Source organism: Sebastes umbrosus, chromosome 4 (genome assembly GCF_015220745.1).
Source record: "Sebastes umbrosus isolate fSebUmb1 chromosome 4, fSebUmb1.pri, whole genome shotgun sequence".
Lineage (NCBI taxonomy): Eukaryota > Metazoa > Chordata > Actinopteri > Perciformes > Sebastidae > Sebastes > Sebastes umbrosus.
Genome location: NC_051272.1, coordinates 37,187,355 through 37,202,585, shown reverse-complemented (window position 1 = coordinate 37,202,585; position 15,231 = coordinate 37,187,355). Strand labels below are relative to the sequence as shown.

At 39.1% G+C, this 15,231-nt stretch overlaps 2 protein-coding genes across 4 annotated transcripts in view; one reads left to right on the top strand and one right to left on the bottom strand.

Moving 5' to 3' along the window:
• The window catches only part of LOC119486724, a 1,187,645-nt gene that overhangs the window by 985,053 nt on the left and 187,361 nt on the right, over positions 1-15,231 (bottom strand). The window lies entirely within an intron of this gene.
• Positions 1-15,231, top strand: part of mapk8ip1a (mitogen-activated protein kinase 8 interacting protein 1a) — a 36,662-nt gene that overhangs the window by 17,458 nt on the left and 3,973 nt on the right. For 2 of the 3 annotated variants that reach the window (XM_037767651.1, XM_037767649.1), the window contains exons 4-11: positions 1,755-2,339; positions 5,504-5,761; positions 7,503-7,578; positions 7,671-7,837; positions 7,930-8,033; positions 12,335-12,445; positions 12,735-12,805; positions 13,555-13,653. In XM_037767651.1, the coding sequence (XP_037623579.1) occupies positions 1,755-2,339; positions 5,504-5,761; positions 7,503-7,578; positions 7,671-7,837; positions 7,930-8,033; positions 12,335-12,445; positions 12,735-12,805; positions 13,555-13,653 (1,471 nt within the window). The remainder of the gene's footprint in view (positions 1-1,754; positions 2,340-5,503; positions 5,762-7,502; positions 7,579-7,670; positions 7,838-7,929; positions 8,034-12,334; positions 12,446-12,734; positions 12,806-13,554; positions 13,654-15,231) is intronic. The other variant, XM_037767652.1, reaches the window with a different exon arrangement.

Below are 15,231 nucleotides of genomic sequence, written 5' to 3'. Positions count from 1 at the left end.
TATGACTTGGGGGGGTCAGGAGAAGTTGTGCCTGATGATGGAGTCATTCAAATCAACTCAGGTTTTCTCTCATGGGAATGTCAATTTGCAAAAACATTACACTACCTAGCTAATCCGTCATTAGTTTTAAAGCTGCATTAGCCTATTTAAAAAATGTTAGCACATTGGAGGCAGCAGAACAAGCTGAAAGCTTGACTTTGACATGTTCTTATCTTGTAAAGTTGTTACGGGGAGTGTTGTAGCAGTTGCCTGTTTACACATCCAGCTGACGCAGAGCAAGATTAGCATTTATTTGGATTCGTCGTTTGTGTTTACCTGATGAATGTAAGTCCAATATACACTCTCCTTTTATCTAGGTTTTTAATCTTCAACAACTTCTGTCTCTTTAGCTGCTAAATGCACCACTATGTTCAGCAGCTATAGTCTCTAACTCGTTGCCTGCTGCTGAAAACAAGGTTGATGAAAGAGTGGAGTTGTGGGCCTGAAAACCAAAACAATAATCCAAACTAAAAGTGAACTGACTGAAGGAAGCTTTGTAAAGCTGAGGAGTAAAACTGCAGAGTTAGTGATAATTCTCTCTGGGTTTGCCACTACCAGAGACTCCCTTATTATCAATAGTCTTTTGATCCATTGTTAATATAAAAAAAATATAACTGGGGCAGCTTTAAAGATCTGGTGGTCACATGGACACAAACAGACAGACTTTTAGTAATATTACTGTAGTACCCACATTGGCCTGGAAAAAATCAAATTGTGATTGCAAACAGTCTATCACTACTGGCCATTCAGCAACTGTACCTTAACCTGAGGGGGCAAAATAATAGTACCAGTTTGCTCTTTTGGATATCTGTACCATGCTGCAACATGACTATTCCAGGGAAGGTACATCTAATCTATCTAATAATGTCGGTTAAGAAGTTTAAAGGTCCCATTTTGTAAAAAGTGAGATTTTCAGGTCTTTTACATAATAAAGCAGGGTTAAGTGATATATAAATACTGTTAAACTATCAAAATGCTCAATATACGGAGAAATACACACAGCCCGTATTCAGAAATTGTGCGTTTGAGACACGCCTCTAGGATTTCTGTCCATTTGTGATGTCACAAATATACAATATTTAGACCATTACACGGTGTTAAACATAAACATTCTAAATGTGTCCCATTTTATTTCCTGTTGCAGTGCAAGGCCTATGGAAAGAAGGTTGGGTCACGCGTCATATCTTTGGGGTATAACACTTGCGCAGTAAAATCTGGCCTGCACTCGCCGGAATTGAGCCAATCGCAATGCACGACCGCAGCTGTGTCATACCCCACACCCCGAGACCCATGTCCGCCCGTGACCCAGCCTCCTTTCCATAGGCCTTGTTGCAGTGTATGTGAATAACATAGGCTGACAGGAAGTAAACATGGACCCAAACTGTTGGCTAGCAACGCAATTCCGTTGCAATTCCATTGAAATGCACTAAAACAGCGTGTTTCAGACAGAGGGTAAATACAGGGTATATTCAAGCAGACAGTGTGAGGAAAATAATGTGTTTTTAGAACATTACAGCATGTAAACATGTTCTAATAGAAACACAAAATAGAAGTATGAACCTGAAAATGAGCACGATATGGGACCTTTAAGAGATGTAACATATGTGAAGTGGATCATGAATAACTTTGTCCACATTTTATTCCCAAACAATCAGTTATGGAAATGACTCTGTAACTCCTTATATTTAACCACTATCCGTATTTTGTGTTCTTAGGCCAAAACCATGACAGGACCCAAGACAATCCCCCTATCCTGTCCCGGTCCAGCAGCGAGGGGGGTTCAAACAGAATGTCCTTCAGCTCAGACACAGAGGGCCCCCCACCAGGGCCCCTGCATCCCTCTCTATCCCACCCAACCAACCCTGTCATCAGCGAAGAAGAAGGGGAAGGAGCTCCGACTCCCTGTGTCAACTTCCAGAATGGTCCAACTCACTGCCTTGCAGGTGATGAAAAGACAGAGATGGACTGTACCAAGTCAGAGGTGGACGCAGAGGGAGAAAGAGGTGACAATAACACTGAGGCGGATGGCACCATCTCTGTCACTCAGGGAGATTGTGCGGCTGCTCAGACTGTACCAAAGAGTGAAGCTACAGCAGGGTTAAATTATGACTCTGTGAAATACACTCTGGTGGTCGATGAACACGCTCAATTGGAGCTGGTCAGCCTCAAGGACTGCTTGCAGGGTTACAACGAGCACAATGACGACAGCGATACAGACACGGTCTATCAGTCAGCCAATGAGGAGGAAGACCCAGAGTATGAGGAGGAGAGGAAGAGGACAGAGGAAGCAAGGAAGCAAGGTAATGATACAGATTCATTCATTAAATTAAAGGGTTTATCCCTTTGGGAGCATGCATGTTCTCAGCAAATTGCATGGTAATCTGTGTGTTAGATTAGAAGACATCTTGTGTACAGTTGACATTTTGCCCCGATGGTGCTGGTGACCAAGGGAAACTAAAACTCATTAAATGTCCAAAATGAAAATGGTTCATCCTGGCATGAGTGTGCTCATTAAATATTGTATTATTAATACAATTTAATTTTAAGGGAGTATATTTCTTAGCGTTAAGTATAAGTTAAGTATAAAGCAGGCTTAAGTCCTACATACTGTAAATACTGTGAAAGTATCGAAACGCTCAATCCACAGGGAAATACACACAGCCCGTATTCAGAAACTCTGCATTAGAAACTAGCTGTCAGGATTTCTGTCCATTTGTGATGTCACAAATATACAATATTTAGACCCTTTACACAGTTTTAAACGTAAACATTTTAAATGTGTCCCAGTTTATTCCTGGTTGCAGTGTATGTGAATGTCATCAGCTGACAGGAAGTACACATGGACCCAAGCTGTTGCCTAACAATGCAATTCTCTTGCAATTCCGTCGCAATTCCGTTGAAATGCGCTAAAACAGAGCGTTTCAGACAGAGGGTAAATACAGGTATATTGAGTCATTTTGTATGCATGTGTGCTGATGTTTACGCATATGTATGTGCATATGTAATTGTATGATATGTATATGCATGTTTCATTATTTACCTATTCTATTGTTTATGTTTCATTATTTACCTAATCTATTGTTAATGTTTCATTATTTACCTATTCTATTGTTAATGTTTCATTATTGAACTAATCTATTGTTAATGTTTCATTATTGAACTAATCTATTGTTTATGTTTCATTATTGAACTAATCTATTGTTAATGTTTCATTATTTACCTATTCTATTGTTAATGTTTCATTATTGAACTAATCTATTGTTTATGTTTCATTATTTACCTAATCTATTGTTTATGTTTCATTATTGAACTAATCTATTGTTTATGTTTCATTATTTACCTAATCTATTGTTTATGTTTCATTATTGAACTAATCTATTGTTTATGTTTCATTATTTACCTAATCTATTGTTTATGTTTCATTATTGAACTAATCTATTGTTTATGTTTCATTATTGAACTAATCTATTGTTTATGTTTCATTATTTACCTATTCTATTGTTTATGTTTCTTTAGTAACCTATTCTATTGTTTATGTTTCTTTAGTTACCTATTCTATTGTTTATGTTTCATTATTTACCTATTCTATTGTTTATGTTTCATTATTTAGCTAATCTATTGTTTATGTTTCATTATTTACCTATTCTATTGTTTATGTTTCATTATTGAACTAATCTATTGTTTATGTTTCATTATTTACCTAATCTATTGTTTATGTTTCATTATTGAACTAATCTATTGTTTATGTTTTATTATTTACCTAATCTATTGTTTATGTTTCATTATTGAACTAATCTATTGTTTATGTTTCATTATTTACCTAATCTATTGTTTATGTTTCATTATTTAACTATTCTATTGTTTATGTTTCTTTAGTAACCTATTCTATTGTTTATGTTTCTTTAGTTACGTAATCTATTGTTTATGTTTCATTATTTACCTATTCTATTGTTTGTTTCATTATTTACCTAATCTATTGTTTATGTTTCATTATTTACCTAATCTATTGTTTATGTTTCATTATTGAACTAATCTATTGTTTATGTTTTATTATTTACCTAATCTATTGTTTATGTTTCATTATTGAACTAATCTATTGTTTATGTTTCATTATTTACCTAATCTATTGTTTATGTTTCATTATTGAACTAATCTTTTGTTTATGTTTCATTATTTAACTATTCTATTGTTTATGTTTCTTTAGTAACCTATTCTATTGTTTATGTTTCTTTAGTTACGTAATCTATTGTTTATGTTTCATTATTTACCTATTCTATTGTTTATGTTTCATTATTTACCTAATCTATTGTTTATGTTTCATTATTGAACTAATCTATTGTTTATGTTTCATTATTTACCTAATCTATTGTTTATGTTTCATTTTTGAACTAACCTATTGTTTATGTTTCATTATTTACCGAATTTATTGTTTGTTTCATTATTTACCTATTCTATTGTTTATGTTCCATTAATTACCTATTCTATTGTTTATGTTTCATTATTTACCTAATCTATTGTTTATGTTTCATTATTGAACTAATCTATTGTTTATGGTTCATTATTGAACTAACCAATTTTTTAGTTACCTATTCTATTGTTTATTATTCATTAAGCATGCCCTCATTCTTACAGTAATTTCAGCTTCATTTCAGTTTGTGAATCTAATGAAAGGATGTCCTAAATTAATATTCCTTTTGCATACAATAAATGTATCTGTAATGTCGCTGGTGTGAGAGTGCACTCACACTGCAAAGTTGAGGATTTTAAACCAATTCACTGTTTTTAAGAAAGATCCTGTAATAGTATAGTAAGTGATGTCTAAACTAAGAATCAGACTTTATTGGCCAAGTATGTTTGGACACAAGGAAGTTGACTCTGGTCTCCAGTGGCTCGCAATGTACTTGCATAGAACAACTAGACATACCGTATAGCTATTATGTACAGACAAGTAGGTGGAAAATCTATCATCGTTTCATTTGCACAAATAAATGTAATTTTGAAATAGGCCATAAGGACTAATGTTAAGGTGAAGGGTTGTGTGATATATATGTAGAGCTGTGTGTCATCTGCATATCAACAGACGTAGATATTATGCCTCTGTATCATGTTGGTAAGTTAGACAATAAAAGAAGGAAAGAATAGAGGGCCCAATACTAAGATTTGTGGAACACCACTGAACAGATGGAGCACCACACTTTGTGCCAGATGATTGTGCATGGGTAGCTTCAGATTCAGGACAGAAGATTGTCTGAAGTCAAACCTACACAGTCCCTTGGTTCTTGTTTCTTGCTGCTAGTAATTCTATATTCTGCTTCCATTATTTTTTTTTGTTGTTTTTACTTTATTTACTTTTAAGTTGCACACTGCTGAAGAACCGCTAAACAGATTTTCATTGTTCTAAGCAATGACAATAAAGATCTATTCTATTCTATTCTATTAACTTTTCCTTGTTTTCTGCTCCAAGAGTTGAGGAAAGAGGAGGAAAAGAGAAGAAGGGAGGAGGATGAGACAAAGAAGTGGAGGGAAGAGGATGTGAAGAGGAGGAGGGAGGAGGAGGTGAAGAGGAGGAAGGAAGTTGTGGCAAGGATCTGCAAGCAGTCCAAGGTAACATCAACCACAACTTCAGAGGAAGAGGAGTCTAACGGAGGAAGGGCCGCAGCTTCCAGAAGTAAGAAGTTCCTCAACCTGTTTTCCAACAGCAGCCGTCATTACAGCGCCACCGGTTTGTAGGATTTCCAAATATTTAGTTTAAATCAAAAATAATTTAGAAAATGTATATTCAGGCTCCTGTGAGTTCAGGCGAAGTAAAGCTGACTTATTCAAATAGCTTCCTACCCGTCTTTTAGACCGTGTGCATCACAGTTCTCCTCTGCCTTTTTTATTGTACGGACGGTAGAAAGGTAATATGATGTAAGGTTATCAGCATATGCATTGATATACCAATAAGGAAATACATGATATAGTCTTGACCAAGTTGATATTTAGGTTCACTTTCTTCATCCCCTCTATGTATATCTTTGCTAATTGAGCATGTTGAAGCTTCCGTTGTCAATGTCACGTATTTTAGGTCTTAGATGTAAAGAAATGCAACACTCTTTGGGCTTAAATATATATTTAACGAAGCAGCATTTTTAAATGTATTCAATTTATGGAATTCTTTTTCATTTTTTAAATACCTACTAAAAACACATTGGAAGAAGTGAAGTTGGGTATTAAGACCAGAATATGAAGTGGAAAAAAAACTGACTTTAGAGATATTGGCAGTTCATTAATTGATGAGGTTTTCTGAGCCAACATCTGGTGTAGCCTGATAATCTGAACTGAATTGCCATTTTGTTTCACTTCCATCATTCAGCCTGACATTGGTGAATATGTTAGCCAATTGTCTGGTTTGCTTTGCCCTAACCCATTCTTAGCAAGTGATTTAATACATCCATCTCAGCTGCAACATTTTCAGTTGCTATGGAAGCTGCAGTAGCATTCGATGGAAGCAGTTTAACAAAGAAATATGTTGATTTTTTCTATTATTTCTGTAATTGGATTTATGACAGCTGTACTGTACAGCCAACTCATTCATGATTTTCGCCATTGGTATGTTGCCGTTTTTCACATAATTCGAATCAAATCAAGTTACATTTATTTGTCACATACACAATCATACGTACAACGTGAAGTGAAATTCTTTTGTGCCTAGCTCCAGAAAGCAATGAACAAATAGTAAAAAAAAAAAAATGAATAGAATACTATAGAATGAAATAATAATACAATTTTGCAAAAGAAACAATAAAAACAATATCTCAGTCCCTTCAGAGAAATTAAACCTTGAAACAATTACAAAGTAGTCTCTGGTTCAGGACCCGGACTGAGAGGTCACCTCAGAGTTGCCAGGTAGTCCCTCTTAGTGCTGCTCCCAAACCAGGTGGTGATGAGTACAGTGACTAGAATAAGCATTACATGCATTGCTATTGTCTGTTGTTAGTGTGAGTGAGTAGTTGCTAGAAGACAGGAGTATGTTCAGTGTTATCTGTAAGGAAGTAACTCGACATATGAGAAAATGTCCAGCATATTGCCATGTCAATGCCACTTGAATGTCAGTAAAGTTACACTAGCTGGAGTCTCACAAATCTTCTTAAGTTATGATGCTAGACCGCAATTTTTATCCTGCCCATAGTCTGACTGGTGAAATGTTTCCCCAACTGCTGTGAATGAGACATCTGAAATCAGAGGTCTGGGACCAGGATACGTTAGTGACACTAAAGTGTTAACTTAAAGTTACTCTGTGTGGAACTAGTATGAGATCTAAGCATTTTCTGGGTGGTGGCCTTTTGAGCTCCATTCCTCAGTAAGTGTCAGTCAAAATTGGATCACTTGATTTTGTGTTTTTTCATTAAAGGATGATTTGACACAAAATACAAACTGTAAGCTGTTGATTATGAGTATAACATCAATGCTGTATCATTCAGGTGCTGGGTCATTTGGAGTCTTCTCCTGTGTTTTGGATGGAGTGGAGAGGCAACAGAGCCACAGAGCTGCCTACAGGTTCAATCATATGAACATACACAAACAAACTGTGACATGTCCAAATAAACACACAAGACTGAAATCTGTTCATTCTTTTCTACCCGTTTCAGGTTTGTCCCTCGTCATGCAGATGAGCTGTACCTAGAGACAGATGATCCAGTGTTACTGCTGAACCAGTCTGAGGACCTCTGGTGTCAGGGTTACAACATGAGGACCGGAGCTACCGGCATCTTCCCTGCCTTCTATGCTGTCAAGGTGGCTAAAGATATTAACCAAGGTACAATGCAAAAAAAACTGTAATGTAAAAGCAGAATACCATCCTCATCAACAACATTTCATAATTCAAGATGTTCTCCTTTCTTCTCGTAGTCCACAAAGATGGCTGGATAGAGCAGTTCCCGGTGCGATTCCTGGGTTCAGTTCAGGTCCCCATCCACAAAGGCAACGACATGCTATGTGCTGCGATGCAGAAGGTACACACATAACCGCACCATGCAAGCTGATTATCAGTTATCAGGATCATCTTAAGGCACAACCAAATAAAAGCTAATTGCAGGAAAATATTAATGCTTTTGCACCTGTCCTTTTCCATCTTAATATTTCAAAGTATAATATATCGAAACGTTTTTTTAATAATGCTAGGGTCGGTAATCTTGACAACCAAGCAAGAGTACACTAGAGTTTAAAAATGATCCAACTTCAAAACTCAGCCCAGCGTTGCCAACTCTTTTCCTATGGAAGTAGCTAGCAGTATTAGCTCCAACAGTCCCTAAATCTAGAGAGAGAGAGGCTCCAAGTCATCAACACTGACAGTCCATCCCTTCAGACCTCCCTCCAAAGCCACGCCCCCAAAATTATTATAATGAATGTAGACAACCAACATGGCTACTGTTGGTACTCACAGCTGTCAAGCTAGCAGCTGGTGGAAGAATCTGATGAAGGGCAATGTGTGCACGGTCAGAGTGCACACAGGTAGACAGATAGGTAGGGAGCAGGCCGTCCCACTCATTTAATTAGGCGGTCCTTCAGTGTGGATTGACATTGAAGGACCGCCTACTCAACTGACGTCTCGCTGGGATCCGCGCCGTGGGGTCTCACTGCGCTCCTCATGTAAATAGACGGGCAGACGCGAGCCCCGCGGCATGGAAACGGCTTCTGTATCACTACTGTATCCTGTTGGTACAATCTAATTTTATTAAAATGTATCTCATTTATAGGCTACATATCTACAGACTATCAGACTAGGCATGCAAAGTGCATTATTATCATACTGTCAGTGATGTGTCAGTGTTTTTATTCCGGTGCTCGACACAGAGCTGACACCTGCCCGCTCGCTTACTCTCATCCCCGGCTCTCTGAAGCTCTGTACCCTGCTGCTGCCTGGCAAAGGCACAATATTTTATTTTGATGTTAATAAAATGTACCCAAATTCAGGAATATGTAGGATATTACTAATGGCATTCATGTAATATTACGTCACAACCTCTGCTGTATTAGTCGTGTGTTTACTACGTGTTTATTTGCATATAGAGCAGGGAAGAGAGATCAGTTCACAAGTGGTCACTCAAGATGCATGAAGAGACGCATTCTAATGCCAGGTGTCCACTTGTGATCGGATCATCCAAGACCCATGTTGATGCCAGGTCTGAACAAGGCCAGACATTTGGGTGAACTGACCCTTTAACGGACTCCAATCCAGTGTGTTATATAAGTGGAGAGCTGTACCTGTTGCAGCTGTAATCACTGGGTCCAAATCCTCATTAAGAACATTACAGTACCCTTTAGCCCCAGGCTTAGTCTGTAAAGAGACACATTCTCTCCTTTCACCTCGTCTTTTACATTTGACTTTTACTTTGCAGCAGATGACCTCACCTTGTGAAAAAAGATGAATGAGATTTGATTGATTGATGAAATTAGCTCTTGCTAAATTGCTAAATCTGCAAAACACAATAACTGCAAACTTCAAGTGTATGGTATCAATATTAAGGGTGTAAACATGCACAATTAGTTTCTCAGTTATTCTGCTCTGTTGGAGTTAGGTTAGTCACTGCAAAATAAATCAGTACATAACAAAGGATGTATACAGAAACACCACTAATGTGGCATTATTTAAGCTGTACTGATAAGGACTAAAGCAACTGACAAGACTGAATACTGGGCTCGGTTTCACAAAGACTGTGGCTTCATTCAAACTAATAGTCAGACTTCAGATAGACGTCTAAATTCTTTAGTTGCATAAAGCTGTCTAATTCTTGACTATCTCAAGAAGGACTAACGTGCCACAATTTCATTTGTGAGTAAATGAAGACTTCTTTCAAACTAAAAATGTAACTTACCGAGTAACTGCATAAACATGCTCATCTTCTTTCACTCCAGCAGAACATGTTCTTCTAATGTCTTCTGTTAGAATACAACAGTTACAGAGTGTAACAATACAAAGAGCTTAAAGTGGAAATGAAACGTTCAACCAAGTTAAGCTGGTTTACTAAATGGATTTCTGCTCTAATGAACAATTATATAACAAACATGACAAATGTCAGCATTTAACAGGAAAAAAGCAGCTTTGTTTCATCTTTTGAGCGCCTTCATGTCTCAGTACTCTAGCCTGTGACGTCACTCGGCTGGTTGGCTCGGCTAGTTGGCTCGGCTGAGTTACACAGATACAACGGTAGAGACTGTGAAAGATGGAGACTGAGGAGACACAGGACAGAAGAAAACAAAAGAGGGGACACTATTGTGGATGTAAAGATGAGTTTTACAATGTTACAACTGTGGCGGTACTGAGTTCCCCAGACTTTAGTTGTTCAGTCAGAACTGAAAAACAGTTCCCATCCACATAATAATATAAAATAAAATGCCTTCTTAATAATAATAATGAACAAATGCCTCTTCAATAATGAACAAATGCCTCTATATTAACAAACAATTAAGGAAACTGAAATATTGGTTTGTGTTTTTCCTTTTACCCTCCTTTAAAGTTTTCCCAAATAAAATACACTAAAAGAAATGGGTATAAAGGGTTTCATTGAAAATCAACAAATGAATAGAATACAAAAATACAGCCTGCAGGCGTTAGGCTATTGTAAGGCAAGCCAGATCGTTGCACAAATAGTACCTAAACGTCCCAGTGCAGGTAACCCAATTGGTTGGCACTTAACTTGTTTCCCCAACTAGGAGAGTCAACACTCTCAACAAACAAAACACAAAGATCACAGAATCCCAAAAGGGCCCAAAACAGACCAGCGTTTCTGATAAAGCTGATAACACATGTTGCATTGAGTGAAGGAGAGATCAGAATGACACTGGGTGTACAGTTTCCCTCCTCTTTTAAGCCCTACAGAAAGGGCGTCGTTACACCCCGATTGGCCAAGAGGGGAATGCACCAAGCTGCTCTCAACTATCATTTAAGAGCCAGTCCCCACACCCTGCGCAACAGGTGAACTGAATAACCCTCTAATCACTCAGCAACTCAACCAAAAAAACACCAGGGAAAAGGGAAACAACAGCAAGCACCAGAGAATTGGCAGCTGCCACACAACCAAGGACAAAACAGTCCATTTCATAAACTGACGCTGAAACAGAGATCAGTAGCTTTACTGCAGCTGGCCACCTCTCCCCTCTCCCCTCTCTCTGTCTCTGTCTCCCCATCTCCCGTCCGCTCCCCTCTCTCTGTCTCTCTGTCTCCCCATCTCCTGTCCTCTCCCCTCTCTCTGTCTCCCCATCTCCCGTCCTCTCCCTTCTCTCTGTCTCCTTCTCTCCCGTCCTCTCCCCTCTCTGATCACCTGTCTCTGTCTCCCCCTCTCCCGTCCTCTCCCCTCTCTGATCACCTGTCTCTCCTCCTCTGCTGTCTCATTCAGACCGTTCAAAGACAGGGTCGCTAAGAAAGTGAACGCCCAAAAGCACTACTTCTAACTTCTAACTAACTAACTAACTAACTAACTGGGTTATACTCCCAAGCCGACATGCACGCGGACCAACTCGGTGGGCTGCTGTCAGAGATTTTACTTGTTTTAACATTGTAAAACTCCTTTTTACATCCAGGAACTTTTCTTCTTGTTTTCTTCTGTCCTGTGTCTCCTCAGTCTCCGTCTTTCATGGTCTCTGTTATTGTATCTGTGTAACTCAGCTGAGCCAACCAACCTGGTGATGTCACAGGCTAGAGTACTGAGACATGAAGGCGCTCTTGCCACGAAAGATGAAACAAAGCTTCTTTTTTTCTTTTAAATGCTGACATTTGTCATGTTTGTTGTATAGTAATTCATTAGAGCAGTAATCAATTTAGTAAACCAGCTTAACGTGGTTGACTGATTCACTTCCACTTTAACACTGAGATGCTGTTGCTAACTAGGCTTAGGATAGTTTAGATGGGCAAACGAGTGGCAATCTCCTCACTGATATATTTCCACATATTCATGTTTATTATTATCCTTATATTTTGGGTTACTGCGGTCTTCTTACCGAGCTGATGATCTGACATTCACACCCACTTAACGCTGTGATTGGCCAGCTGTGTGGAGGTCACAACTATTTCTGGCATTTTCATGTAAACAACACTTAGACTGTCTTTCAGGAGAAACTGTCTGAAAATATGCACCGTCCTCCCGTATTTGAGTCTCAACGCTCCCGCCCTTCCACTCTGCCTTCAATTATGGCCGTTACAAATAAACACTGTTCTGATTTTCAACATATCTTTCAAAATGTCTTTGTCAAAACCAGCCCCCTGGTGCTGATCGGTATGTTTATTGACTGACTGACTGATTATTTGTGTTAACAGGTGGCGTGTAACAGGCGGTTAGCAGGTCAGCCTCCTTCCGCCTGTGTGCTGGAGGTCAGTGTGAAGGGTGTGAAGATCAGTGTCCAGGACCAGTGTCACTCTGCTCACAGGGTACGTGCTACTACATTTCTACCTACCTACCTTCCATCTCGAGTGTCACACCTTTTCAAATCCAGCCGATGGAAAACCTGCAGCAGGTCATTGTGATGTTGGAAACCAGAGCCTTTGCTGTAGTTAGGTGTATAGTGCTCTATGGAGGTAATCAGCAGCAACTACAAGCTGCTAAAAAAGGTGATGGCGATATCTACTCTGCCAATTTGAATAAATATTCCAGGTCGAAACTTTGGACTTCAATCATGCAGACTTTACATTTCTCTCTGTGTGTCTGTGTGTCTGTCAGGGGGACCAGTGTTTCCATTTCTTCCAGTTGAAGAACATCTCATTCTGTGGCTGTCATCCAAAACACAGCCGGTGAGTCGGATGATTTAAGGGATTATTTGATCTAATCAGTTCCTGTACTTGCGTGAGAAATGTGTTTAACTATGTTAAAGGTCCCATATTATAAAAAAGTGAGATTTTCATGTTTTTTTATTATAAAGCAGGCTTAAGTTCTATATAAATACTGTAAAAGTATCGAAACGCTCAATCCACAGGGAAATACACACAGCCCGTATTCAGAAACTCTGCATTTGAAACAAGCTGTCACGGTTTCTGTCCATTTGTGATGTCACAAATATACAATATTTAGACCCTTTACACAGATTTAAACATAAACATTCTAAATGTGTCCCAGTTTATTCCTGGTTGCAGTGTATGTGAATGTCATCAGCTGACAGGAAGTACACATGGACCCAAGCTGTTGCCTAGCAACACAGTTCTGTTGCAATTTCGTCGCAATTCCGTCGAAATGCACTAAAACAGAGCGTTTAAGACAGAGGGTAAATACAGGCATATTCAGGTCGACAGTATGAGGAAAATAACGTTTTTTTTTAACATTACAGCATGTAAACATGTTCTAGTAGTACACAAAATACAAGTATGAACCTGAAAATGAACACAATATGGGACCTTTAAAGTGCACCTATTTTGGCATTACATTTAGATGAGAATGATGTAAAGCTTAGTGCTTTGTCTTCTACAGCAGGTTGGCCTCAACAAGTATTAGTAAATAAACCTCTGAACTGTGCGTTTCCTGAGTAATGCTGATTATTGATCTGCAGGTATTTTGGTATCATCACCAAACACCCTGACCAACAGCGCTTTGCCTGTCATGTGATGATGTCGGAGACGACATTATATCCTCTGGCCGAATCTGTAGGGTAAGACCCAATCTATTCTATTCTATTCTATAGTTTATACACATGTTCTGACTTTTACTATTGCATATATACACCGATCAGCCATAACATTATGAACCACCTGCCTAATAATGAGTAGGTCCCCCTTTTGCCGCCAAAACAGCCCTGACCCGTGGAGGCATGGACTCCACTAGACCTCTGAAGGTCTGCTGTGGTATCTGGCACCAAGCGGTCAGCAGCAGATCCTTTAAGTCCTGTAAGGTGGGAGGTGGGGCCTCCGTGGATCGGACTTGTTTGTCCAGCACATCCCACAGATGCTCCATCGGGTTGAGATCTGGAGAATCTGGAGGCCGAGTCAACACCTCCAACTCGTTGCCATCCACATGATGTAAAAGAAAACGTGATTCATCAGACCGGGCCACCTTCTTCCATCGCTCCGTGGTCCAGTTCTGATGCTCACGTGCCCATTGTAGGCGCTTTTGGCAGTGGACACGGGTCAGCGTGGGCACCCTGACCGGTCTGCAGCTACACAGCCCCACGCTGCTCCTCACTGTGTGCCCTGACACCTTTCTATCAGAACCAGTATTAACTTTTCCAGCAGTTTGACCTCCAGTAGCTCTTCGATTAGATCAGACAACACGGGCCAGCCTTCGCTCCCCATGTGCATTGGTAGGTCCTGACCACTGCAGACCGGGAACATCCCACAAGAGCTGCAGTTCTGTAGATGCTCTGACCCAGTCGTCTAGACAGCACTATTTGGCCCTAATCAAAGTCGCTCACATCCTTACGCTGGCCCATTTTTTCTGCTTCCAACACATCAATTTCAAGGACAAAATGTTCACTTGCTGCCTAATATATCCCCCCCACTGCCAGGTGCCATTGTAACGAGATAATCCATGTTATTCACTTCACCTGTCAGTGGTCTGCATGTTATGGCTGATCAGTGTGTATACATCTGCTCAGAACTGGATGTTAATGAACTAACTTTTATTTGAGTATCTCTATGTTTTGGTACTTTATACCTCTACTCCATTACTGTACTGGCGCCACAATACTTGACTCCACAAAGTTATTTTATTTAAAAGTTTTTAACAACCTAAAACTGTGCTTGATAAGTACTTTTGCTTTTGATTTTTAAGTATATTTTGCTGATAATACATCAATAAAATGTAAAATGCAGGAATATATGTAAAGGAATATTTGTACATTAGGTTATTGCTACTTTTACTTATAAAGGATTACAACACTTTTAGGACACTTTTTAAAATATCTATCATGTCAGTCTGGCCAGTAGTTGTCAAGATATCTTGCTCTGTACCAAGGTGACACACCAGGAGCGTGTGGCGGCTGCTTTACCTGTTGTTTTTTATTTCGGCGTTCGTGTTAACAGGTGGACGCGCGTCTCTAGAGGTCTCGCCTATTTTTGACGCGTGCTGCACACGTCTCACAGCAGCAACAGACAGTGAAGGTGATCTATTGACTGCATATTGACATCATATCAGCAACATTATTACAGTTTTGATGTCTATCTGTAGAATATGTCACAGAGATGAAAAACAAATATAGACTTATTTTTAAATCAACACTTCCTGCTTTCAT